This window comes from Microcaecilia unicolor, chromosome 8 (genome assembly GCF_901765095.1).
Source record: "Microcaecilia unicolor chromosome 8, aMicUni1.1, whole genome shotgun sequence".
In the NCBI taxonomy this organism is placed as follows: Eukaryota; Metazoa; Chordata; class Amphibia; order Gymnophiona; family Siphonopidae; genus Microcaecilia; species Microcaecilia unicolor.
In genome coordinates, this window is record NC_044038.1 from 164,199,508 (window position 1) to 164,225,609 (window position 26,102).

The 26,102-nt window shown below is 44.5% G+C and overlaps 1 protein-coding gene across 1 annotated transcript in view; it reads left to right on the plus strand.

Annotated features, from left to right (window-relative positions):
* Window positions 1-26,102, plus strand: part of LOC115476533 (ankyrin repeat and KH domain-containing protein 1-like) — a 321,971-nt gene that overhangs the window by 264,420 nt on the left and 31,449 nt on the right. The window contains 11 exon segments of the mRNA XM_030212956.1: window positions 3,292-3,438; window positions 18,717-18,787; window positions 18,790-18,865; window positions 21,171-21,220; window positions 21,223-21,255; window positions 21,258-21,344; window positions 21,347-21,401; window positions 21,403-21,887; window positions 21,890-22,377; window positions 22,379-22,520; window positions 22,523-22,786. Of these exon segments, the coding sequence (XP_030068816.1) occupies window positions 3,292-3,438; window positions 18,717-18,787; window positions 18,790-18,865; window positions 21,171-21,220; window positions 21,223-21,255; window positions 21,258-21,344; window positions 21,347-21,401; window positions 21,403-21,887; window positions 21,890-22,377; window positions 22,379-22,520; window positions 22,523-22,786 (1,898 nt within the window).

Genomic DNA, 26,102 nt, shown 5'->3' on the forward strand with positions numbered 1-26,102 from the left:
CACTCAGTCTGCTGCTGCCCCTCACTATCTTTCTACCCTCATCTCCCCTTACGTTCCCGCCCGTAACCTCCATTCACAGGATAAATCCCTCCTCTCAGTACCCTTCTCCACCACCGCCAACTCCAGGCTCCGCTCATTCTGCCTCGCCTCACCCTATGCTTGGAACAACCTTCCTGAACCCTTACGCCAAGCCCCCTCCCTGCCCGTCTTCAAGTCTTTGCTTAAAGCCCACCTCTTCAATGCTGCGTTCGGCACCTAACCCTTACCGTTCAGTGAATCCAGACTGCCCCAATTTGACTGCCCCTATCGGACCGACCATTCACTTGTCTATTAGATTGTAAGCTCTTTGAGCAGGGACTCTCTCTCTCTTTGTTAAATTGTACAGCGCTGCGTAACCCTAGTAGCGCTCTAGAAATGTTAAGTAGTAGTAGTAGCTAGGGCTTCAGCTTGGAGAAAAGACAGCTGAGGAGAGATAATAGGGGCATATAAAATACTGAGTGGAGTGGAACAGGTAGATGTGGATCACTTGTTTACTCTTTCCAAAAATACTAGTACTAGGGGACACGCAATGAAGCTACTAAGTAGTAAATTTAAAACGAATTGGAGCAAATATTTCTTCACTGAACGAGTAATTAAACTCTGGAATTTGTTGCCAGAGAATGTGGTAAAAGCAGTTAGCTTAGGGTTTAAAAAAAGGTTTGGATAGTTTCCTAAAAAAGTCCATAAGCCATTATTAAGATGGACTTAGGAAAATCCACTGCATATTGCAACATAAAGTCTGCAAGGGGGGGGGGGGGGTCCCCAAGATCCTGTTCCCATCTTTACCTCTCAGCCATCCCAAGTCCTTCCCTGCCACTCGCTTGCTAAGCACACTATGAAGGCCAGCAACAGACTGCTTCTCTTCAGATGTGGCAGTAAAAAAGTGCTCTGTTTTCCCTCCCAGGCTAGAAAACATTGCTACGAAGGGGCAGTTAGTCTGTTGCCCCCAGATTCGCCTCCCCCCCCCCCCCCCCCAAAAAAAAAAAAAAAGTAAAAATTTTTGTTTCCCGTGAAGGACGGAGAAGCACACTTTGACCCCAGGGATGTGGGAGTGCCCAATATGGTGCCTGTAACAAGGAAAGAAAATGATAGTGAAAATAAAGCTCTCATAAGAAAGAGGGGTATCATCTTGACCCCCAGAAATCCAGTCATGCAAATGTTGTAGCAAACCGGCCTGATTGTAAAGCCTAATAGGGACACCCAGTCCACCTGTAGCCCAGTTACTTACCAACCAGTGATATCTGATTTTAGTCGTCTTACCCACCCAACAAAATCTGGAAAGCAGACAAAAAAGACGAGGAAGATCCATATTTAACAATCTGAAGGGGAGAGTTTGAAGAAGGTAAAGCCATTTAGTGAACAAAATCATCTTAAACTTATCTGACTCATCATGGACAAAGGCAGCAAATGCCAGGCCTCCAGTTGATGATGCATCTCCTCCAAAAGTTTAGGGAAATTCACATGGTATAATGCACCAGAATAGGAATGGCCTAGTGGTTAGGGTGGTGGACTTTGGTCCTGGGGAACTGAGGAACTGAGTTTGATTCCCACCTCAGGCACAGGTAGCTCCTTGTGACTCTGGGCAAGTCACTTAACCCTCCATTGCCCCATGTAAGCCGCATTGAGCCTGCCATGAGTGGGAAAGCGCGGGGTACAAATGTAACAAAAAAAAAAATAAAAATATATCCCCAGCTGTATACCAAGATATTGAAATGTAGCTGTCGTCCATTGGAGGGAAAATGACCCCCTCCCCCAAGACGCTTAACAGCATCATCCGAGGGCAGTGTCTGACTTATGGAAATAAAGCCTAAAACCTGCAAAATCTCCATATTTGGAGAAGCACTCCCAACAAGGACAGTCAAGGAATTATGTGGGTTCAGCAAATGAACTAGTATATCTGTGAAAGCAGCAAGCTTGAAATGTGCTCCCCGATATACCCCCTTAATCTCCAGATTAGTGTTAGACATCCCGAATCAAAGAATCTAAAATAAGTATAAAATAAGGAGAAAGCATGCACCCCTGGCGAGAATAGGGAGGCCTCTGAGAAAATCCCATTGACTGCTATCTTAGCCTTAGGGCCAGTGTAGAGAAGCTGAACAAAACATATGAAACAATTCCCCAAACCATACATCTTCAGAATGGAAAATAAAGTCCAATCGAACCCTGTTGAAGGTCTTGGCATCAAAGCTCACTGATAATCCACCCACTCCCAGTGTTCCAGGGAAGCAAGTATTCTACGCATATTTTTAACTATAGACTGCCCCTTGACAAACCCCACCTGACCCTCGTAATAAAGTGGGCAAAAGCCGCGCCAGTAATTTGATCTCCACACCTTGTTCCTGTGATGATAAAGGCAATATTTATAAGCACACTCAACACAAAGTAGACTTAGTGTTCACACAGAAATGTTTTAATGGGGGGAAAAGGGTCTCATTTGTCATTGGGATACGCTGCCATATAGCAACACCAAAGCATGAATAAATCCCACTCGTGACTAGAATAATGATTGACCAAAAAAAAAAACCCTCCTATCTAAATCAGTGCTTTGTGACTTATTAGACTTAACTTTTTTAGTTTAGTTTTAACAATTATGGTGTATCTTTTCATAACATTGACACTCTGAAAAACTGTGGCAGAATGACCGGCAGTTTGGCATAAAGTTATCAAATGCAGTATCACGTATCTGAAAGCTCGGCTGATCCCCTATTTATAAGCATCCAAGGATTGTCGTCTGTTGAAATAAGTTCATTTAACTCAATTTGAAGTTCCAATAAGTGTTGCTTATCTGCCCCACTGGCAGTCGCATTATAACACAGATATGCCAAATGAACTTGCCGCTCCAACCGAACAGTTTCTCGATCCCATGCTCTACTCGTGACTTAACATAATTTATAATTTCACAACACAGTGTTTTTTTCCCACTACTTCCCAATACAAAACAGGGAAAATAAAGTAGGGTAAAGCAAATGGTGGGGGGGGGGGGGGGGGGGGGGGAGGGCAATCTTGCTCTGCCAACTATGTGTGATCTGAAATATCAAAATAATGGCACACCAGAGAAACTTGCCCCAAGGGCCTCACCAGATGTGCAGGCTGCCTTAGCTTTCTTGCCAGTTTTAACGAAGAGAATCTAAGTGGACGTTCCTTATGGGCAAAAGTTTACTATCCTTTTTTGAGTCTATAAAATCTTTCAAAAAGACAGAGCTTTTACATTGTTTCCTCCATTTTGTATAAAATGTACCTTTTTGTTTACAGGATTGAAAGTGATATGAATCCAAGTTCTTTACCAGTAAGTTACAAATCTATGTCGCTGCCATTGACATCTTCAAATGGGAAGCTGAACCTCACCAGTCCGAAGAGAGGACAGAAAAGAGAAGATGGATGGAAAGAAGTTGTTAGAAGGTGGGCAAGATCAGTTATATTTCACAGAGCTATAATTTTGACTTCAATAGTTTGAAATCAATTGAGCCATTCAATCTGCCATTCTTAGCCATGTATTAAAGTAAGTGCTGACTTTGTGGTATTGTTGCTGCTACATTTTGTACAATATCATAAAATGAATTATACTTACTTGACAGAGCTATATTGGAGAGGAGGAGTAGCCTAATGGTTACAGCAGTGGCTGTGTGGTTCAAATCACAGCTCCTTGTGATTTTGGGCAAGTCACTCCTCTGTTGTCTCAGGTAGTGACTTAAATTGAGCAGAAATGGACAGAAAAGTACCTATGCTACCTGAATGTTCACCACTTTGCTAGCTTGCAGGTGGTATATAAGAAATTTTGACTTTTTGTAACATTTGTAAATGATACTGAAAAATGTACACTTGTCAACTTACTAGAATAAGGCTTCTAACATGATTACTGTGTACATCTGTTACATGCTAGCCAATTGGGAAAGAGGGCAAACAGTGGATATATAGTAGTAGAAAAAAGGCCAGAGGTGTTTGCTATCCCCTGTCATATTCTGCACTTCTATATAACTGAAGCAGTCTGGTCACTTGTTTACACGGCTGAATATGATTATCTTAATCTGAATCAATTAAAGATCACTGATACTAATACCTGTTTCCACAGAGGGGATATTTAGCCATATTTTTTCTCTTGAGTTAAGCTGAGCTAAAATTCATAGTAGTCTCAATTATCTGATGTAAATGGGTCCGACAGGCGGTTGGATAATCAACAAGTTGGCTAATACAGAAAAAGTGGATAAGGGTTAAAGTAGAAGTATATTGAATGCATGTTTCAAAAGAGGAAGCAGTAAATAGTTTAAAATTTAATGTGCCCAAGAATCTTACCTAACACTGTTGCTTTTTAACTAAACATGATGCTGGGAAAGAGAAACCGATGCGTATCTCAATGACAATGCTGTGATATCGCAGGTATGTCAGAAAAGCGAGAGTCTGTTGTAGTTAGTAAATTTCCAAAAATACAGACCATTTTGTGTTCAAAATCAGTTTTCTGTCTCTCATTTTAAAAATTAGCTTTCTGGGTTTTTTTTTCTGGATTTTTGTGAGTAGGGGAGTAGCTTATGTGCTTCTAATCCTGTGCATTGTGTTCCACTTAATTTATTCTTCTGGCAGTTTTGCATGCAGGGTAGCTGTCTATTTCCCTATAGAGAAGGCATTGTGAATAAAGTTTACAGATGCCTAGTTGCACAGGACTTGATGTTGAATACTTGCAATGAAAGTTCTATAGAGCCCTGAGGTTGCAGCAGAAATGGATTAAAAAAAGGAAAATAAACAGGATTATTACATAAACTTGTATGGTGAAATCTGTTGGAAAAACTGCTAGAAAATTCTTCATGGTTTGAGTAGATAATGTTTAGACAATTTAATAGGGAACAGTTTTTTTCCAACTTATGGATCTGGTTTTTCTACTCATCGAATCAAGACAGATTTACACTCCCCAATACAATTATCCTATATAATAATTTCCACCTCCAGCGTTCTGAAGCTGACTCCCGTGGCACTGAAGGGTTCGTGGGGTTCGTGCTGCCTGTAACCGTGTCTCACTGTCCCGCCCTCGCGTCAAAACGTTATGACGTCGAGGGCTGAACACTGAGAGGGAAGGGGACGCGCTGCTCCCGAGCCCCTCCCGAGTCGCCGCTGGAACCCGTACCCTGCCCAGAGCCGCACTCACCTCTCTCCCCTGCCCCCCCTCTAGCCAGCCAGCGATTCTCCTCTTTCTCCTGCCCCCTCTCCAGCCACCCAGCGATTGTCCTCGCTCCCCTGATTACCTCCGTCGAAGCGGCCGGTTATTGAATGCCCTGCCGTCTCTAGCCTTCCCTTCGAGTTTGTTCCCTCAGAGTCCCACCCTCGCTGAAAGTGGAAATGAAGTCAGAAGGTGGGACTCTCTCCCCTGCCCCCCCCCCCAGCCTGTCCTCGCCCCCCTGATTACCTCGTCGAAGCGGCCGTGTTAGTGAATGCCCTGCCCGTCTCTAGCCTTCCCTTCGAGTTTGTTCCCTCAGAGTCCCGCCCTCGCCGAAAGAGGAAATGAAGTCAGAAGGCGGGACTCTGAGGGAACGAACTCGAAGGGAAGGCTGGAGACGGACAGGACTTTAACGTGGCCGCTTCAACGGAGGTAATCGGGAGCGAGGAGAATCGCTGGGTGGCTGTAGGGGGAGGCAGGGGAGAGAGAATCGCTGGGTGGCTGGAGGGGGGGCAGGGGAGAGAGGAGAATGGCTGAGGGGGCAGGAGAGAGAGGAGAATCGCTGGGTGGCTGGAGGGGGGGTGCAGGGGAGAGGAGAATCACTGGGTGGCTGGAGGGGGGCAGGGGAGAGAGGAGAATCATTGGGTAGGGTGGAGGGGGGCAGGGGAGAGAGGAGAGTGGCTGGGGGGGGCAGGGGAGAATCTGCTGCGTGGCTGGGGGGAGCAGGGGAGAGAGGAGAATCACACACTCTCTCTGTCACACACAGACACACACACTTGCACGGTGCTGCCAACCACGCGGGGGGGGGGGGGGGGGTTAGGGGCAGGGGGTCCTGAGACCAGAGGGGAGAGGAACGCAGAGAGGGGGAGGGAGTCCTGAGACCAGAGGGGAGTGGGGGAGGTATCTGTCACACACACACTCTCTCTCTGTCCGTGTCTTGCTCTCACTCTCACACACTCTGTCTCACACTGTATCACATTCACTCTGTCACACAGTCACTCTCACACACTTGATCTCAGAGTCTGTGTATCACATATACACTCTCTCACACACACTATATCTGTGAAACACTCTCACACTCAGTGTCTCACATACGCGCTCACACACACTCATTTTATTTGTGTCAGAAACGGGCCTTTACTAGTGAGATATATTTATTTATACCCCACATTATCCCAGACTGGCTTGGGTTCAATGTGGCTTACAAGCAATAAACAACATTGACAAGAGCAGGGTATAAATGCTACAAATAAATATGAAAAAGCTTCCTACCCTTAAAACAATAAGTTAGAACAAGTTGAAAAGTGTGTACTTAGTATAATATAATGGTGCATTTCCCCTTCCTTCATTTGTAAACTCATGCATGTTTGTTCAGGGACTGGGTATGAAAAAACCTGGTATAGTCTGTGTCAGGGAGTTAAAGGAGCTATGAGAGGCATATTTTTGTCTGTATCTTTGTGCCTATATGCACTGATGAACTGACACACCTGAAACAAAAAAAAGTTAAAAAAAAATTTTTTCTCAAGAAACATAACTTGTTCCCAATTGCTGTGGCTATCTAATGATCCACTGCAATTCCTGTTCCTCCAGCCCTACCACAGAATGAAAAGTAATGATAGGCATAGAGGGGGCAGGGAGGTTTGAAGAAGCGCTTGCATTAATTCTGCAAATATTGTCCGATTTGTTGTGGTCCACATTAATACACAAATGATATGAGATGTTCAGTTTTCCTAAAGTAATTACTTATCAGGCTATATATATATTTTTTTTTGTTACATTTGTACCCCACACTTTCCCACTCATGGCAGGCTCAATGCGGCTTGCATGGGGCAATGGAGGGTTAGGTGACTTGCCCAGAGTCACAAGGAGCTGCCTGTGCCTGAAGTGGGAATTGAACTCAGTTCCCCAGGACCAAAGTCCACCACCCTAACCACTAGACCACTTCTCCACTCCACTATTTACATGTATTTGACATTGGAAACTGTTCCAGACGTGCTATTTTAGTTTGATGTTTGTTTTATTGTTGCATTTGCTGTACCATCTTTCAAAATAACATCAAGGTGGTTTACAGTAATCCAGGTATAAAAAAAACAGGAAAAGAGATTAAATGAACATAAAGATCCTTAAACATTCAAGGACAAGGAAATATATAAGGAAGGGAAAATAAAGTACAACAATGTATGATTTTTTTTGACTGTTCAGATTGAACTTCCCTGCTTGGTGCTGAAATCTTAAGTGAGCTGTAGCCCTGAATCAACTTAATGTTGTTAGTATTACCTGTTGAATGTTGCATTGGAAGCTCTTTTGTAGTGATGTGTTAACTGCACTAAATTCATTCCGTTTTTTTATCCCAAAGTGTGCTGATTTTGAAAATATTAACATTTAACACAATTACAATCCATTTATTATATATACTAATAAACTAAGGTCTCCAAAATATATTCTGTCTCTTTACACTAAGTATACAGCAGTGGGATTTACATTCTCCTGAATGGAGTTACTAAACCAACCAGTATTAACCTTGGCAGTGGTAATTAGCTCACCACATTATTAATGCCAAAATGTAAGCTTGTTCCTCCTATTTTATCTGTGAAGTGAGCTTAGAAAAGGTCTTCCTAAAAGCCATAGAGAAGGATACTCTACCTCTCCTACCTTGCCCTCTTTTTTTTTTTCTAAAAGTGCAGTAGTCCCTTTGCATGTAAGGAGCTAAACAAGAAATTCTCTAGAATCTGTGCATTAAACAGACCTTCCTACTGGTTCTCCATGGACAGTGTGTTCATCTAGCCACACAGCTGAAGTGATGTCACAGCTGCGTTACTGACCCAACCTTTCTAAAGTCAATTGGAAAGAGGGTAAAGGAGCACACCAAAAGGTAAATAGAAAAACAAAAGCACATGTTGACCTCCAGAAACAAGACAATGAAGAGTTCTCTATTGGAAAGACCAGACATGGGCCGTGTTTCGGCAACCATGCGCCTGCATCAGGGGTCACTGAAATTGCAGAACTCTTAAATGATAATCTTCTGTGAAGTCTGTGCAGTTGTTTCCTCCTGAGCACCGACGGCGTTTCACCTGATGATACCTGCAGCAGCTTTGACTTCTTTATTTTTTTTCCAACCTTTCTAAAGCACAAAAAAGTTCATGTCCCTGTATTCCTGGCACTGACAGTTACTGTATATAGTGCTCATTCCCACTTCCCGCCTCACCTTTTATTTGTTCAGAATAGACCCGTTCAGCCTTTAGGTCCCTTCACGCACTACATACCACATTATCTTCCTTTTTCTAATTATCTAATTCCTCAGCGACCCTCCAGACCTGTCAAGACGCTTGGGTTATGCACGCCTACCAGCAGAGAGAGACTGAGAACACTAAAACTTAAACCAGTATAAGCTAGCAGCCAACCTTCAAGCAGCCAGTAAATCTCAGTCTGCAGCAGAGGGTAGACATGCAGCCTGAGTAGTCAGTCTGGTCTGGTAGGATTAGATTTTCTTAATTAATACCCTGTACTTGGAGTTATTTTTGGTTAAGTGCTTCAAGAAAAGCGGGTCCAGTGGGATTCACTTTTCTCTGTGGAATTTAGCCGGTGTGTGGCTTATTCCCCGGCTGGCCTTTGGTTAGGCAGCCATGTGCCTCGGCTCCTGTTGTGACAGAAACTTTGAGAGCCATAACTTCTGGCAGTTTGTAGCTTTGAAATCCTCTTTCTGAACTTTCTGCCTGTTGCCTCGGCTCCTGCTATGGCAGGAACCTTGAGTGCTTAGTCCCTGTCAGCTCTTAGCAACTGGGCTTTTGTTGTGAGTGTAAAAAAAAAAAAAAGAGAAAAAGAAACAGTGTTTGGCTGCTTGGCAGTGCTTGACTGTGTTGTTTGGGAAGCTGACAGGCCTGGGGATTTTGAGCAACTTTGAGAGAGCTGGGGCGTTAGGGTGTACCGCTTTAAATTCGTGATGTCGGTGGGAAAGCTGTCGTGCTGCCGTTCTTGTGCGCGAAGGGGGATAGACGCACCAGGAGCTCAATGCAGGTTCTGTGGGGAGTCTAAACAGCCTGATTCTTCGCCTCCGGTACTAGCTGCGGAGGGTTCAGGTAGCGGTAAAGGTTTGCCCGGCTCTGACTTGTCCTCTGGGCCCATAGCGGCGGTTCTGATTTTGGCGGGAACCGCCGCCATCTTGGATTCGGGTGCCACGGGGGTGGCTGCTCGCCCGCTGTTGGAAGGTCCGGGGCAGAGTGCTTCCAGGCTTCCGGAAGGTGCAGGGGCCATGGGGTTTCCTCCGGATTTATTTGGGCCATGTTTCAGGCCTGGCAGTCAGGCCCTAATCAGTTAGAGCCTCTGAAGGGAGCAGGGCCTCTGGTTGCTAAGCGACAGCGTTTAGATAGGTCTGAAGAGCCAGATTTGTTTTCCTTACCTCCCTCAGATGACGAGGGTAGTCTGCTGGGGGATGAGTTCCTAGGGGACAAGGTTTCTGAGGAGGAGGGGCCTTTGCCAGGTGAAGACCCCTCGGTGGTGCGCATTTTCCCTAGGGATGAGCTTTCTGAGCTGATTGAGCAGGTAGTGTCTACGCTTAGGTTTGATTCGCCTGAGCCGGTGGTAGCGGACGCTAAGCAGCTTGACCCCTTAGTTAAGGGAATTCCAGGAGTGGTCCTCCCCAGATTCTCCTTGTAGGGTGAGCAGAGCTATGGCGAGACTGTACCCTATTCCACAAGGGGATAAGGACTCCTTTAAGTCGCCGACAGTGGATGCGGTGGTGACCGCGGTTACCAAGGCTACGGCTATTCCGGTTGATGGGGGGGGGGCTGCTCTCAGAGATCCGCAGGATAGAAGATAAGTCTTTCATTCGACGCAATTTTGATCTCTCGGCATTGTCACTTCAGGCCGCTCTGTGCGGGGGCCTAGTAGCCAGGGCGTGTTTCCGTTGGGCTGAAAGTCTTTTGGATGGCCCGGCCTTAGATAGAGCTTCCTTGGTGCAAGAGCTAGCCAAGTTAGAGATGGGCTCTTCTTTTTTGGCAGATTCTAGTTATGTTCTGCTGAGAGCTGCTTCTAAGAATATGGCATTGGTGGTTGGAGCTTGTTGGGCTCTTTGGCTTCGTGGTTAGACGGCGGATGCGGCGTTTAAGTCCAAGTTATGTTCTCTCCCCTTCAAGGGGACTTTGCTGTTTGGAGAAGAGTTGGATAAGTTGGTTCGATTTTTTTTCAGCTTACTCAGCCCTTTCGCAGAGGTCGGCGAGGAGGCCGAGACGCGCTGGGGGGAGTTCTGTCCTCCGGGCGTGCTTCACAATGAAGGTGTGCGGGTCCAGCCTCTGGTAAGGGTAGGGGCTCGTTTAAGTCAATTCTGTCAGAGGTGGACCCATATCATGTCAGATCAGTGGGTACTCGAGGTGATGCGAGACGGGTACGCGCTAGAATTTGAGACTTTCCTTCCAGATTTTTTTCCTCACCTCTCCGTGCCGCTCTCGGGTCAAGGCCAGGGCGATTCGGCAGACGCTTCGTCGGCTGATAGATCTGGGGGCGGTCGTTCCCGTGCCGGTTTCAGAAAGGGGGGCAGGTTGTTCGATTTATTTTGTGGTCCCCAAAAAGGAAGGTTCCTCTCGGCCTATTCTAGATCTCAAAAGGGTCAACGAGGCTTTGTAAGTTCCCTCCTTTCGCATGGAAACGTTGCGCTCGGTCATAGTAGCGGTGCAGAAGGGGGAGTTTCTCACATTTTTGGATCTGTCAGAAGCCTATCTTCATATTCCCATTCGGGCAGCGCATCATCGGTTTCTCCGTTTTGCGGTTCTGGGACAGCATTTTCAATTCTGTGCGCTGCCATTCAGTCTGGCTATGGCGCCTCATACCTTTTCCAAGGTTATGGTGGTCGTGGCGGCGGCTTTGAGGAAACAAGGAGTGTTGGTACACCTGTATCTCGACGATTGGCTCATTCGCGCCAAGTCTCTTCAGGAGAGTGTGGATGTGACGGCGAAGGTGGTAGCTTTCTTGGAGTCGCTTGGCTGGGTGGTGAACTTGGTCAAGTCACCTGGAACCAACTCAGTCCCTGGAATATCTGGGGGTTCGCTTCGATACGGCGAAGGGCCGGGTGTTTTTACCAGCAGTTCGAATTGCCAAGATACAGTTATTGATTTGCCAGTTTTGTGCCAAACGGTTCCCGTCTGCTCACTCTTACCTTCAGATTTTGGGACTCATGGCGGCATCGATAGAGGTAGTGCCCTGGGCCAGGGCTCACATGAGGTGGCTGCAGGCGGCACTGTTGGAGCGGTGGTCTCTTCAGACTCAGAGCTTGGAGAAAAGACTGCGCTTGCTGGATCCGGTTCGTCTCAGCTGCGATGGTGGCTTCACACGCCGAATCTGGAAAAAGGCATGCCCTTGGATCCTCCGGAGTGGATGGTGCTAACGACTGATGCCAGTCTAGCAGGTTGGGGGGGGGCGCATTGTCTCGGAGAGGTAGCTCAGGGTCGGAGGAGGAGGCCTTGTGGGGTCCATAAATCAGTTGGCAACTCGGGCAATAAGGTTGGCACTGCAGTCCCTTCAGTATCTTCTCGAAGGCAAGGCAGTTCGAGTACTGTCCGACAATGCCACAGCGGTGGCGTATTTAAATCAGGGGGGTACCAAGAGTCGAGAGGTGTCAGAGGAGACAGTGGAGTTAATGCGTTGGGCAGAACTTCATCTTCAGAGTCTCTCGGCAAGTCATGTAGCCGAAGTAGACAACGTCAATGCGGATTTTCTGAGCAGGCACACGTTGGATCCAGGAGAGTGGTCGCTACATCGTCCATTGTTCCGTCGCCTCGTGAAGGAGTGGGGTCTGCCGTTGATAGATCTCATGGCCTCGTCAGACAATGCTCAAGTACCCAGGTTTTTCAGCCGGCGGCGAGGTCCGAGGGGATCGATGCTTTGGTGCTCGCGTGGCCCTTGATAGGACGGATAGTTCAAAGAATAGAGCAGTACACCGGGACAGTAATTCTTGTGGCTCCAAATTGACCTCGTCGACCTTGGTTTGCTGATCTAATACGTCTGGCGATAGGCGGGCCACTCGCGCTGGCGGAGTCGGTGGTGTTGGTGCAAGGTCCGTTCGTGATGCCTGACCCGTCTCCGTTCTCGCTTACGGCCTGGCTCTTGAAAGGGACAGGCTGAAAGGTTTTTCAACTAAGGTGATTGATACTATGTTGCAGTCCCATAAACGTTCCTCGTCCTTTGCTTATGTTAGGGTGTAACGATCGTTCTTGTTCGCCTTGGACCGCTTCCATTCCGGAGGTGTTAGAGTTTTTACAGGATGGTGTAGACAGAGGTCTTGCTCTTTCCTCTTTGAAGGTGCAGATTGAGGCTCTGTCCTATTTTCGGGGAAGGATACGGGGAGTCTCCTTGGCGTCTTCCCCAGATGTGGTTCGGTTTTTACGTGCTGTAAAGCTGATTAGTACTCCTCGGCGGCCGGTTGTACCGACGTGGGATTTGAACTTGGTGTTGGAAGTCTTGGTAGGGCCTCCCTTTGAGCCTTTTGGGTCGAGTACTCTTAAAGATCTTACTTTGAAGTCAGTGTTTTTGGTGACTATTACTTCGGCGCGGTGAGTTTGAGTTGCAGGCTTTGTCTTGTCTTGTGCGCCTTTCCTGGCTTTCTCGAAGGAAAAGGTCTCTTTGAAGCCTGTTCCATCGTTTTTATCCAAGGTAGTGTCGTCTTTCCACGTAAATCAGGACATTTCTTTGCCAGTGCTGGGAGATAAGTTGGGAGATGCGTCTCAACGCCGTTTAGCCAAGCTGGATGTTCGGCGAGTCTTGAGGGTTTATTTATCCAGGACTCGGGAGTTTCGGTCTTCAGATAGGTTGGTTGTGTTGTACGGCGGTCCAAAGAAGGGAGCTGCAGCTTCTAAGGTTTCCTCGGCATATTTTATCAAGGGACGTAGAGTGCCTGACCAACTGAAGGCGCATTCGACCAGGGGAGTAGCTTTCTCCTGGGCGGAGAGTGGTCTGGTTCCACCTCAAGATATTTGCAGGGCGGCGGTCTGATCCTTGTTGCATTCGTTGGTGAAACATTATAGACTGGATGTGCAGGCTAGGGAGGATGCCAGTTTTGGTGCGGCAGTGTTGACTTCTGGGATGCAAGGTTTACGCCCTTAGGAGTTGTACTGCTTTGGTACTTCCCAAGCGTCTTGACCGGTCTGGAGGGTCGCTGAGGAAGGTGAAATTAGGTCTTACCTGCTAACTTTCTTTCCTCTAGACCCTCCAGACTGATCAAGAACCCTCCTGTTGTGTACATGTTTCTTTGTGGTGAGTATGATTGGCAGAGTTCAGGTGTTCTTATGGTCTATGTTGCTATGGCTGAAAGGTATCTAAATTTCAAGTCTTGCTATACATATGTTTCTTTGTGGTGAGTATGATTGGCAGAGTTCAGGTGTTCTTATGGTCTATGTTGCTATGGCTGAAAGGTATCTAAATTTCAAGTCTTGCTATACATATATTTCCTCTGCATTTCAGAGAGGGACCGTAGCGCTGTGGCGTTCGATCAGTTGAAGCATGTGTTTCATGTTTTTTGTTTCTGAGTATAGGGTTCTTTGACCTTTCGGGGTTGTAATTGTTTATTGGTTTCATTTGTTTTCTGCTTTAAGGATTTACTGGCTGCTTGGGGGTTGGCTGCTAGCTTATACTGGTTTAAGTTTGTGTTCTCAGTCTCCCTCTACTGGTAGGCATGCATAACCCAAGCGTCTTGACCGGTCTGGTGGGTCTAGAGGAAAGAAAATTAGCAGGTAAGACCTAATTTCACCTTTTCTTTCATCATTAACCAAATTTGATTTTGCATCATTTCTGATGTCACAGAAGCCTGGTTTCAAAGACTGTGTCTTGTAACAGAAAGATGTCAGCTACTCAGTGTCTCCGGTGTTTGGGCAGCAACATATGTCTGACAAATGCCCAGAATGGTTAAAAAAAAAAACAAAACAAAACTGTTGACTCTGGAAATTAGGACTCAAACTGCAACCTGATAACATCTAAAGTTTTCAGCCACATCTAAGAGGAAAGCAAAGGCGTCTAATCTAGTTAAACCGATGGAGATAGTGGTAGTTGAGGAAGGACTACTATTGGCTACTGATTCTGTTGACCCTTCTGTAATGCCGGTGGGGGGGGGGGGGGGTGGTCATGATCAGGTTATCCTGGCAGTGCAGGGCATGGCCGTTGGCATCCTCAACATCAAGCTAACTGGAGATGCACAGGACATTTGCCCTGCTCCAGAGGAGCCTGCTACATTCAGGGCAGATATCACCACGACACCAACATCAGCTTTGCAGCAACAAAGGCATCAATTTTCTGGGTCGAGCAGAGAAGTGATGAGTGTATCCTCTTCTTCATCAGGCTCCATTTTTCTGAATCTCCAGAATCGATCTGATTCCCTGTGTTCAGTAAGGCACTGGTACCGCTCTTCTGTGTCAACCTGTACTTTTTCTTGCAGTGGATCTCTGTCGCAGTGCCGCTACAGGAGCTGTTCTCCTCGGCACCAACATAGACATAAGTGAAAATCTCCGCGCCATAGACATCGGTCTGACTCCTCATAGCAAGTCTCCCAGGACCACACGCTCGACTAGATCAGACAAATCTCTGCACACTCCCATTACTTCGGTTTCACCTCCTCTGCACTCACAGCAAGCAAACGCGATACAGAAGCACTCAGTGGCAGACCTGTTTACTACAGGATTTTTCCATTTTCTAATTTTTCCAACACCACATTTTGCCAGAACAGCAAACTTCTCATGCACCATCTGCAGGTCAGCAGCCAGCCTCTCGTCAACCGTTCGTTCTCTCCACATCAAGTACCACAACTTGACAATCTAGGAAGTGTCCTTAGGCATGCATACTTCCAGGCTCCCCTCTTTTTCTCCAATTCCACTCTTTAAGCATTGTCAGAGATCGTGTCATCCACCTCAACCCAGTCCGTCTGACAAATACAGAATCCCAGATTTTAGGATGTTTCTTCCTATCCTAAATTCTGAAGATGGCTTAGGCTTTAGACTTGCCATTACTGTCACACACTTCCTCAGTGACCACTTCCAAGAGGTCAGTTTTGAGTTACCTTAACCTGAATAAGAATACTGTCCTACTTTCTTTAGATACCATTTTGCAGGATCAACATAAACAGATTTGGGCGAGACTGTGTTCAATTTGCCCAACCAAGAGAAATCTGGATACCAAATATAGAACTCAAGAGGTATTGGGTCACAGACTTCAACAACCTCCTTGCACACCTGAGGTGGTTAAATCTGCGATGCGTAAGCACAAGATGGGCAAGGAAAGCAAGTCTCATCCTCCAGCTAAAGATCTTAAAGCCATGGATATAATGGGAAAAAGGCTTACCAAAATGCCATGCTTCAAGCCAGGATAGCGGTGCACAACTACCACTATGTGCAATACATTTATACAATCACAGATGACCTTACTAAATTAGAGGACAGTTTATCTCCCAACAAGATGATGTTGCTGTGTACAGTCATGTCTAACTTAGAACACTGCTCACAGCATATGATTCAGGCAGCTTTCAATGGCCAAAACCCACTCTTAGCTTGTGATGATTATGCCCAGCAGATTCCTGTTGGGCAACTGTCTCATTTTTATGAAGCATAACACTCATGGGTAGTACATCAATTCTCTGTTCAGATCTACTTCAATTGGAAATCAGCAGATTAACAACTCAAGTGATAGAATTTGTTGCAGCAACCCAAAAAGGCAGCAGATTTTAGTCAAGACATTTAATACCAAGAAAAAAACGGAGGACTGAGAGCCATACTAGACCTCAGAGGTTCATAGACCATTTTAATAATGGTCTATGGACTTTTTCTTCAGGAAGCCGTCCAAACCTTTTTTTAAACCCCACTAAGCCAACTGCCTCTACCACATTCTCCGGCAACAAATTCTAGAGCCGAGCCACATGTTGAGCAAAGAAAAATTTTCTCCAATTGTTTTAAATTTACTACTCTAGCTTCATTGAATGCACCCTAGTCCTAGTATTTTTGGAAAGAGTAAACAGACACTTCACATCTACTCTTTCCACTCCACACATTTTATAGATCTCTATCATATCTCCCCTCAGCCGTCTTTTCTCCAAGCTGAAGAGCCCTAGCTGCTTTAGCCTTTCCAGAATTGAACACAATATTTGAGGTGCAGTTGCACCATGGAGCAGTACAAAGGCATTATAATGTCCTCAAGAAGGAACAGTTTCACATGACTATTCTAGCTGCCATACTTCCTTTTCTTCAGCAGGGGGGTGCACTGTGTGTGTGGGGGGGGGGTGGTTAGCATCCCTGGACCTTCAAGATGCTTACCTACATATACCCATTCATCTTTCATCCAGACAGTATCTCTGGTTCACCATGAATGGCAATCAGTATCAGTCTCTTCTGCACCTCGTGTGTTTAGCAAATGTGTGATGGCAATCATCACTTGCCTCCCTTGGTAAAGTATAATCACTTTCCCTTATTTTGACGATTGGCGGATAGTGGGATCCACACCTCATACAGTCAAGCAGTGAAAACAGTTGCCCTTCTAGAAACCCGGGGTTTTCTCATATATTCAGAAAAGTCTCATTTACAGTACACTGGCATTCAAATTCTGACTCGTTAGCCCTAGCATAACTTCCATAGTCCAGACTACAATTAAGTTAGTCCACAAGATTCAACGTGCCAGCTTCGCAACAGCCAGAACCCTTCTCACTTTGCTAGGCCATGTGGGAGCAACTTTGAGTGTTATACCCCTCACACGCATCCCTTGGTACCTCAGGAACTGCTGGTCTCAGTACAGCCAACCACATTCTACAAACATTGCTCTGGTACAAGTGTGTGGTCAACTGGTGGACAGTTCTACAACATCTCCACATGGGCTCACCACTCTAGCCTCCATCTCCGACTGTACATCTCAACAGATGCTTCATAGAAGGGCTGGGGAACCCATTGGCTTCAGTGTTCAACACAAGGAAATTGGTCTTCCAAGGACCAGAGACGCAGTATCAGTTTCCTAGAGCTCAGAGTGATTCAGCTGGCCATTGTAATTTGTCAGTACATCCTAACCACACAGATCATCCAGATTCAAACAGACAATTGAGTGGCTATGTATTATGTGAGCAAACAAGGAGGTGTGGGCTCTTGCTTTCTTGGTCACAAAGTGGTCCAGCCATGAAATCTTGTACTGAGTGGGGTCAACTGTGGAGGCTTCCTATCTACCAGGTTGTCTAAATACTTTTGCAAACTCCTTAAGCAGACAATTACACCCACACAAATGATCACTCAAGACTACAATTACACTATCCCTGTTCAAAAAGTGGTGGTTCATTCTTGCTTAGATCTCTTTGCATCCCTACTGAATGCAGTGTCGCAAATACTGCTCAAGGTGGTCCAGTCGGAAACAGGTAGCTTTGGATGCATTCCATCTGCAGTGAGATCATGTCCTTCTACATGCATACCCTCTAGTTCCTCTCATTGCAAAAAACTCTTCAGAAGGTCATCAAAACTCAGCATATATGATTCTCATTACCCCTTATTGGTCGCATCAATGTGGTTCCCAATCCTCCTCTCCCTGTCTGTCATCCATCCATTTGGCACTTATCCCAGATCTCATTACTCAGAACCAGGAGAGTCTACAGCATCCTGATCTCTGTACACCAAAACCTCACAGCGTGGTTCATCAGGCAGACCTGTAATGGTAGTTCTCCTTGGACAGTTGGTCTAGCCATACATACCCACCCTTCCACCTGGACTTGATGCCAGCTTCTGATGAACCGAGGTGGGAAGGGGGAGTGAGCACCATATACAGCAACTGTCAGTGGCGGGAATATAGGGACATGCGCAGAGAGCTCTTTGAGTTTTTCTGTGCTTTAGAAAGGCCGGGTCAATAATGTAGCATAACTGTGATGTCACTTCAACCGTGTGGCTAGACAACTATCCAAGGAAACTGCTGTTACAGGTAAGCAACTGCTTTTCTCATTTGGATCATCAGATTGAGAGGGAGCTCTCAAGAGTTCCCTCAGCAGATCTGAGGGAACTTACTGGAATATAACTTAATGAGTAGCTATTCAATTAATGTGGACTCTTAACTTACTGAGCCTAGTCCAAATGGACAATAAGTATTTTCCACATGAACAAACAGGGAAACAGGAATTTTACTTTCTTGTGGTAGGAGATCAGGATGTGAACTGTGCCCTCTCACCTTGGAGCTGTTTCCTGCTGGTCAAATTGAGCTGTGTCCTACAACTGTATAAATTGCAGGAGAAACATGGTCCCAGAGGTGAAAGCCAAATGTACTGTAGTACTGGATTCTAAAAGGATAGCTCAGAATTATGTGACTCTGGACCTGATTCACAAACATGTGCCTGCAAGAAGTATGGCCAGTTCTTCACTATCATTTGTGCTTAATTTTTGATGGGTCATTTAGTCAGCAATTTTACAAAGGGCAAGTAGGTTTTTGTTTTGCTTCCCTTCCCTTGAATCCATTCTTTCATATTGCTGTTTATAGTTCCCCTGTAGTATTGGTTTTCAGGTAATTAAAGCAATTCCTCTCTAATCTTGGAATCATTTGCATATTACAGGTCAAAAAAATTGTCTGTGCCTGCTTCTGTTGTATCCAGAATAATGGGAAGAGGTGGTTGTAACATAACAGCAATCAGGATGTTACTGGTGCTCATATTGATGTTGACAAACAAAAAGACAAAAATGGGGAGAGGATGATCACAATAAGGTATGTGACTGGAAAATCAAGTGTTCAATTTGTGAATGTATCCAAAAAGTTAAATACAGGTATTCCTCTTTATCTTTCTGAATCAAAACTGATTGTAATGTACATGGTATCTACCAAATAATGTGCCTCTAACATACATTAATATAGCAGACACTATTCTGACTTTGTATGTGGTTATCAGAACTGAACGCTTATAGTGATATATTGCCTGAGAGCTTAAGAACAAGAAATAGAAGGAATCAAACTGAGATTTATAAACATCCTGTGCCAGCATCAAGGAATGGCTAAAGTGCACTGTACAACAAAAATCACATACAGGAAGCATAGTTCAAATTACTTATGACTTGGTTGTAGTAGTAAATGGTTTATTTTATTAAATAGTAAATGACAGCATATAAAGACTGTCATGAAACGCCTAGCCACCCGCCTGGGGTTACCTAATAGGTGACTTAGAGGGTCCTATCCCGAGCATAGCTCAGGTCTGCCTGCACCTGTCACTTGTGCTCTACACTAGCACCCTCCTCCCCACCAACTGGGTCCCAACCACCTCTGGGCAGTCTCCTGCTCTCAATTATCCCCAGTAATTTGTAAGTTACTAGGGCCACACTCCCAGTGGTTCCCCAGTTCCCAGAAAGCACTCACAGACCCAACACACAAACCACCAGGATTCTGTCAGTCCAGACAGGCAGAGTCAACAACTGAAAATTGTTTGTCAGAACAGTGGACAGGACATATAATTGTTCACCAAGCCTCAGCAAAGAGATCTCTCTCTTTTCTCCCTGACTAAGAGTAGAGCAAAAAGCCAGTACACCTCTAAATGAAAATGAGCTCCTGGGCCAAATTGGAGGCCAGAACAACAAGATTTCAAAAATATACTGCTTCTTACTTCCTATCTGTATGCTAAGAACATTAATTTCTCCGTAACAGTTTTACGCAAAGAACGCCACCCTGCTGGCCAATAGGAGAAAGACCTTGAAGCCATAATGTGGGAAAATATCTAGTACATTTTACAGGCTTAAAACACACTGTTTCTTCACAAAGACTGTGTTTAAAGGTCAGAAAGTCATATAGTTGGAGGGGTACAAATATCAGTATTCAAGAGCCCCCACTGTCATTAGCTTCTAACACTTCATCAAATCACTTAAATAAAAGATCACTTGTATAGCATTTTCTCACACTTTTTTTGTGGACCCATCAGAATTCTTTTAATTCTGGCATCCATGCATTTGAGCTTGAAAGAGGCTGTTTGCCCATAGCAGAAGCCAAAATATATCTGTGTTGCAATAGTGTCTCCATAACACTCTTAAGAATAAGCTTATTATAAATTTTATTTAAAAATTGTTGAGATTAAAATGTATAAATTTGGACCAATAAGTGAATACTGGTTGCTATTCCCTCTTTTGTGAAGCCAGAAATTGAGAGAATTCTGAGGGTTCCACCAAAAAGGGGGGAGGGAATGGGACTTGATATACCGCCTTTCTGTGGTTTTGTAACTACATTCAAAGCGGGTTTACATAGTATATACAGGTACTTATTTGTACCTGGGGCAATGAAGGGTTAGGTGACTTGCCCAGAGTCACAAGGGGCTTCAGTGGGAATCGAACCCAGTGTCCCTAGGATCAGAGTCCGCTGCACTAACCACTAGGCTACTCCTATAGAGAGAATGCTATATGCTGTATAAGTGATCTATTTGAGTGGTTTGATGAAGTGTTTAGAAGCTGTTGACAGTGTGGAGCATATAAAGACCAGCATGGTCCTTTCAGTCTGTCTAGAAAAAGATGGCCAGGATTGTACCTGCTGCTCTGTGCAGATTATCCCTCTGTCCTTTTTTTTCCTTTTTTTCCCTTGTGCGAGTCATTTGTTTTATTCCACCTTCTTCCCAATAATCACATAGTATTAGTATAGATGAAAACCAAAAATCTTTGAAGAAAGTATAAATATCAAACACAACCCCCCCCCCAAGAAAAAAAAAATCCTCTCAAATGTATGATGTGAACATATTTTGTGCTCATGTTATGGTGAGACTACATGACATCTGCAATTGTCAGTCAGATCTCTAGTTCTAATCATCATAATTTTTAAAATATAAATATTTTAATTGTGTAATCAAATTACTAATCTTTATTTTTAGCAGAAACCTGATTTTGACAATTGCAGATGTCATGTAGTTTCGCCATAATGAGCACTAAATATATTTGGGAGCACATAAAGACCAACATTAAGAATTCTGTATTTGTTACACAGCTCTGTCTTGACCATAGATTTATATTTTACAGGGATTTATGTGTATGTATTTATATTTCAGGGGTGGTACTGAATCAACTAGATACGCAGTGCAGCTCATCAATGCACTTATTCAGATCCTGCCAAGGAACTAGAAGATTTAATTCCTAAAATCATATCCGAACTCCTACTGCCAATAAAATTACGTCTGTCGGTGCAAATTCATCTGGAGCTAGTATTGCAGCTGCTTCAAATAAACTTTTCCTTTAGGGACACCACCTATGACATCTTCACAATCTGCAACCCTGTCTACTTCCAGCCTACAACAGACCTAACAAGAATGTTTCAACAATGTGCGGTCTCCCTTTCCCGGTGTCTCTTCCATTGGCTTATTCCCACCCCCATTTTGCCTTGCTGGCTGCACAAACTATGCAACAGATTCGGCATCCTCGCTTACCTATGGCTCAGTTTGGAGGAAACTTTACTCCTTCTCCCAGCACTTGGGGACCATTTCCTGTGAGGCCAGTAGCCCGGGCCAGCACAAATAGTTCTCCAAAGCATAATGGTACAAATCGCCCAGGTAACCAAAGTGGAAGTATATTACCGCACGAGTGTACCAGCTCAGCCACTGCTAATTGTCCAATCACTGTGTCCTCCATAGCTCCTGTTGCTCCACCACTGTGTGTGACACATAGTCCTGCTTCGTCTGTCAGAAAGCAGCTGTTTGCCTGTATTCCTAAGACAAATACTTTGGCAACAGTGACCTCAACTGCAACCAGCACCTGCACCACTATGCCTCAGGTTCTTCTGCACCTACAAACAGTGGACAAATTTCCACAGCACTTCTGCCTTCCAATGCTCCGCAAACACAGCAGCATCCTGCGCATAAAAGTGAATCCTTCCTGACTAAAGAGAAGGTATCCATGCCGGAGCAATCGGGCAATCTGTGTGCACAAGCCTCTGCTGCAAGCAGTTTGAATATGTCTGCCAGCAACAACCCTGAAGTCATAGAAACACGGTCATCAGTCAGTCCTCCTTCAGTAAATATTTTGCAAGAAGAAGTGTTATCACCCAGCATTTCAGATATTAGTCCACCTTTGTCCATGCCTTTTGTGTCAAATTCAGAACCTGCTCCCACAAGTTTAGCATCAGCTAGACAAGCTACTGTAACTTCAGGGACAGATACACAAGACAACTGTAACTTACCTCAGCAAGCTGCTCCAACACCTCGAGTTTCTCATAGAATTCAGCCAAGAGGTCCGTTTTATTCAGTGATACCAAATGCAGCCCCCACATCAAGATCCTCAGCCTGTTTTTGTTACAAATCCAGTTCTTTAACACCTCAAGATTCACCTTAAACAGGGTCCACCTACCGCAGTGCATCTTTCGTCCGTCATGAATATTATGAACAGTTCCCAAATGCACATTAACCCAGCAACAAACCATTGCTTCCTAATCATGGATCTACAACACTTTTTAATCACTTCAGCAGTCTCTTTGATAATCAGGTGCCAGCACATCAAGGCTGGGGAAACTGTCCACTCTCTTCAAGAACAGCAGCAGATCAAGCTTTCAATGTTCAGTCTGCATTTCTTGGCAGCTCTGTGCTTGGGCATTTAGAGAATGTACATCCTTGTGATAGTTCCAAGGCTCCTGGATTCAGACCACCATCCCAAAGAGTTTCCACTAGCCCAGTAGGTAAGGCACTGAAGTTTTAAAAGAAAAATACTTAAATTCTGCTATAAAATTTGTATTTCTTGGTAATGTGGCACATTGGCAGGAAAAGATAAGTGGTAGTCCCTGTACTACTACTACTGCTCAAGTTTGTTGCAGTTACTTGTTTGAAGTAGAGTTGCCAACTCAGTAATCCAGGGGGGAAAAAAAGGAAATTTACTTTTGGGGCTCTGATCTTTGTCTACCTGGTGAAACTCAAAGCTAGGTAGCAAAAAATACTGCAAAGAAAAGTACTAAAATGAAACCATAAAATTATTTTGTATTTACAGTATACCATAGTAAAAAAACGACACAAGGTGGTTCATTCAGTCTGCCCTGGTCTAGATTCTGCCTCTGGGTTTTTGCTTGTGGTTTTGTTGTGCTTTTTTTGTTTTGTTTTTTGTACAGTTTTAGGTATATAAATACAAAATCACAAGCTTAAACCAGCATACACCCCTTACCCCCCATGTCTTACACTCAGCCATGGTTTTTACTACTGCTTTCCAAATTTTTTTATGTACAAAGTTTCTTAATGGCAGGCTCCATTGATAGGATATTTCAGGTTTATAGTCTTCCACTTTGATTCTTACAAGATCAGAATTAAAATTCTGGCTTTTTCCCAGAGTTTTTGACACCAAGGTTTGTAATAAATCACACTGCTACTAAGACTTGTGAGGCTGTTGTCCAGAAATGTCTGATGTCCCCCGTGCTTACTGATTGGTTTTAACCATGGTTACTCCATGCAGGCTGCCCCAGCCTCCCTGGAGGCCTGATAGTTCTATCACTGCTGTTAAGTTTGCAGTGTAGCTTACCCCAGTGCTAGGCTTGTAACTGAATCCTAATGCAGCTGCACTGCTACTGCTTGGCTTGAAAACCTAATGAGTCACTTGTACTGCCACACTGTGCTCATTAGCTTATTTTCCTCCCTTGATTCTGTGCAGTGTCATATTAATAAACGCTCAAGCACACTTTGTGTCTGTCACCTTCATCTACCCCCTACCACTTTGCTGAATCTGTCCGCATGTTTAATTCTGTCACTACCTTATCCTATTCCAGGCATTCATGGTGTTCTCAGTAAAGAAATACATTCTCATATTTTCTTTGTATTTTTTTATGCCATTTTATATCATGTCCCCTGACCTTCTTGCTTCCAGGTGCTGCAATATAGATATATAATTAGCATTTCCATAGTTGTCTACCTCCTCCCCCTTTCTACTTGTATAGCAGTACTGCATCTGTTTCTGTCCCTTGAAACCTCCATCTTCAGAAACAAGTTGAAATAAAGTTGAGGTAATTTGTCAAAATAACTTGTATAAGGCTCTACTGTTTGTTGTCTTATCCTGTTCTCTCCCTTTATTATTTTATTTATCTCATTTATACCCCACATTTTCTCAACAGCGTCAGGCTCAATGTGGCTTACAGCGCACCGCAGAGGCAGACGCCAGTGCAGTAAAATTAAGCTAATACAACAGAGAACCTACATAAGAAATAATGAGGAGGATAGGGAAGGGATGGAAGGAGCAGGGAAACCAGGGAGAGGAGGAAAGGTGGATGTGTCCAAAATTGTCACTAGATTGATGTGTATCAAGCAGAGGGGAGACATGCTGAGTCCTTGGGATATGCTTGTCCAAATAGCATGATCTTAAGTGATTTCCTGAAATTTAGATGGTTGTAGATGGTTTTTATAGTTTTTGGCAAAGAAATCCATAGTTGCGAGCTGATGAAAGAGAAGGATGAAGCATATGTGGATTTGTACTTAAGTCTGGTGCAATTTGGGTAATGAAAGTTTAGGTATGAACGGGATAGTCTTAATGCATTCCTGGGCAGTAGGGTGATCAGATTAATCATGTAGCCAGGGACTTCACCATATAGAATTTTGTGAACTAGGGAGCAGATTTTAAAGGTGATTTGATCCTTGACAGGAAGCCAATGTAATTTCTCTCGGAGGGGGCTTGGCACTTTCAAATTCGGATTTTCCATAAATCTGGCTGCTGTGTTTTGGGCCATCTGCAGTTTCTTAATTAGTTGCTCTTTACATCCTGCGTATACTCCGTTACAATAAGCCAGATGACATAAAACGATGGACTGTATTAGGTGACGAAATACCTCTCTCGGGGAAAAAAAGGTTTTATTCGTTTTAGTTTCCACAGCAAGTAGAACATCTTCTTTGTGGTGGAGTTTATTTGGCTTTCTAGGGAAAGGTTGCAGTCAGTGGTGACAATATTTTAAGCTTTCTAAGATGGGAAGGTTAAGGGTGGGGGTGATTAAGCATACCTATTCTACTTTTCACCCCTCTGTTGTAAGACATAAGCATCGCCACACTGGGACAGACCAAAGGTCCATCTAGCCCAGCACCCTGTCTCGGACAGTGGCCCATCCAGGTCACAATCACCCAACAAGATCCACGGAGCAAAGCATTTTGTATTGCTTGTCCCAGGAATAGTGGATTTTTCCCTACGTCCATTTATAACATTCAATGGCCTTTTCCTTCAGGATGCCGTCCAAATCTTTCTTAAACTCTGCTAAGCTAACCGCTTTAACCACATTCTCTGGCAACGAATTCCAGAGTTGAATTACGTGCTGAGTAAAGAAAAATGTCCTCTTATTTGTTTTAACTTACTGTACTCCAGCTTCATCGCATGCCCCCATGTCCTAGTATTTTTGGAAAGCATAAACAGACGCTCCACATCTATCTGTTCACTCCACTCATTTTTTTTTTTTTTTTTTTATTTGTATGAAGTCTTTATTGTTCATTGAAACAACACAAAGAATGCAAGTTACAATCCATCAAACACATTTTCCTATGACTAATACAATATCGCTAATGCTTCATACAGTATAACTCATCGTAGTTTCAACTTCCAATATCAACATCACTGAACTTCAAAATTTTTTCAACTTTTTAATAAAGCAAAGATTACCCTCCCTCCCACCCCCTACCCCACCCCACCCCGAGAACACCACTGAGCACTACCTTTTTTTTTTTTTTTTTTTTTTTAATATAAACACTCTCTTTACAGACATACTAGTTCATCAGTGTGCTATAGGAATGTACTTCCAGACAGAATGCCATTTCCCTATTTGTTGTGTATGCTCAGCCACCAGTCTCTCCATTTCACGCACATACCTCAACTTTTTAAGCCACTTAGCTAGCGGGGGAACTCCCTCCCTCCTCCATTGTGAAGCTACAACCACCCTTGCTGTGCCAACCACATGCTTAGCCAAAGTTTGTTGACAGGACAATAGACCTGCGATCCTAGCAGAAAACAGGAACACCTCGGGGGCCCAGGGCACTGTGCAC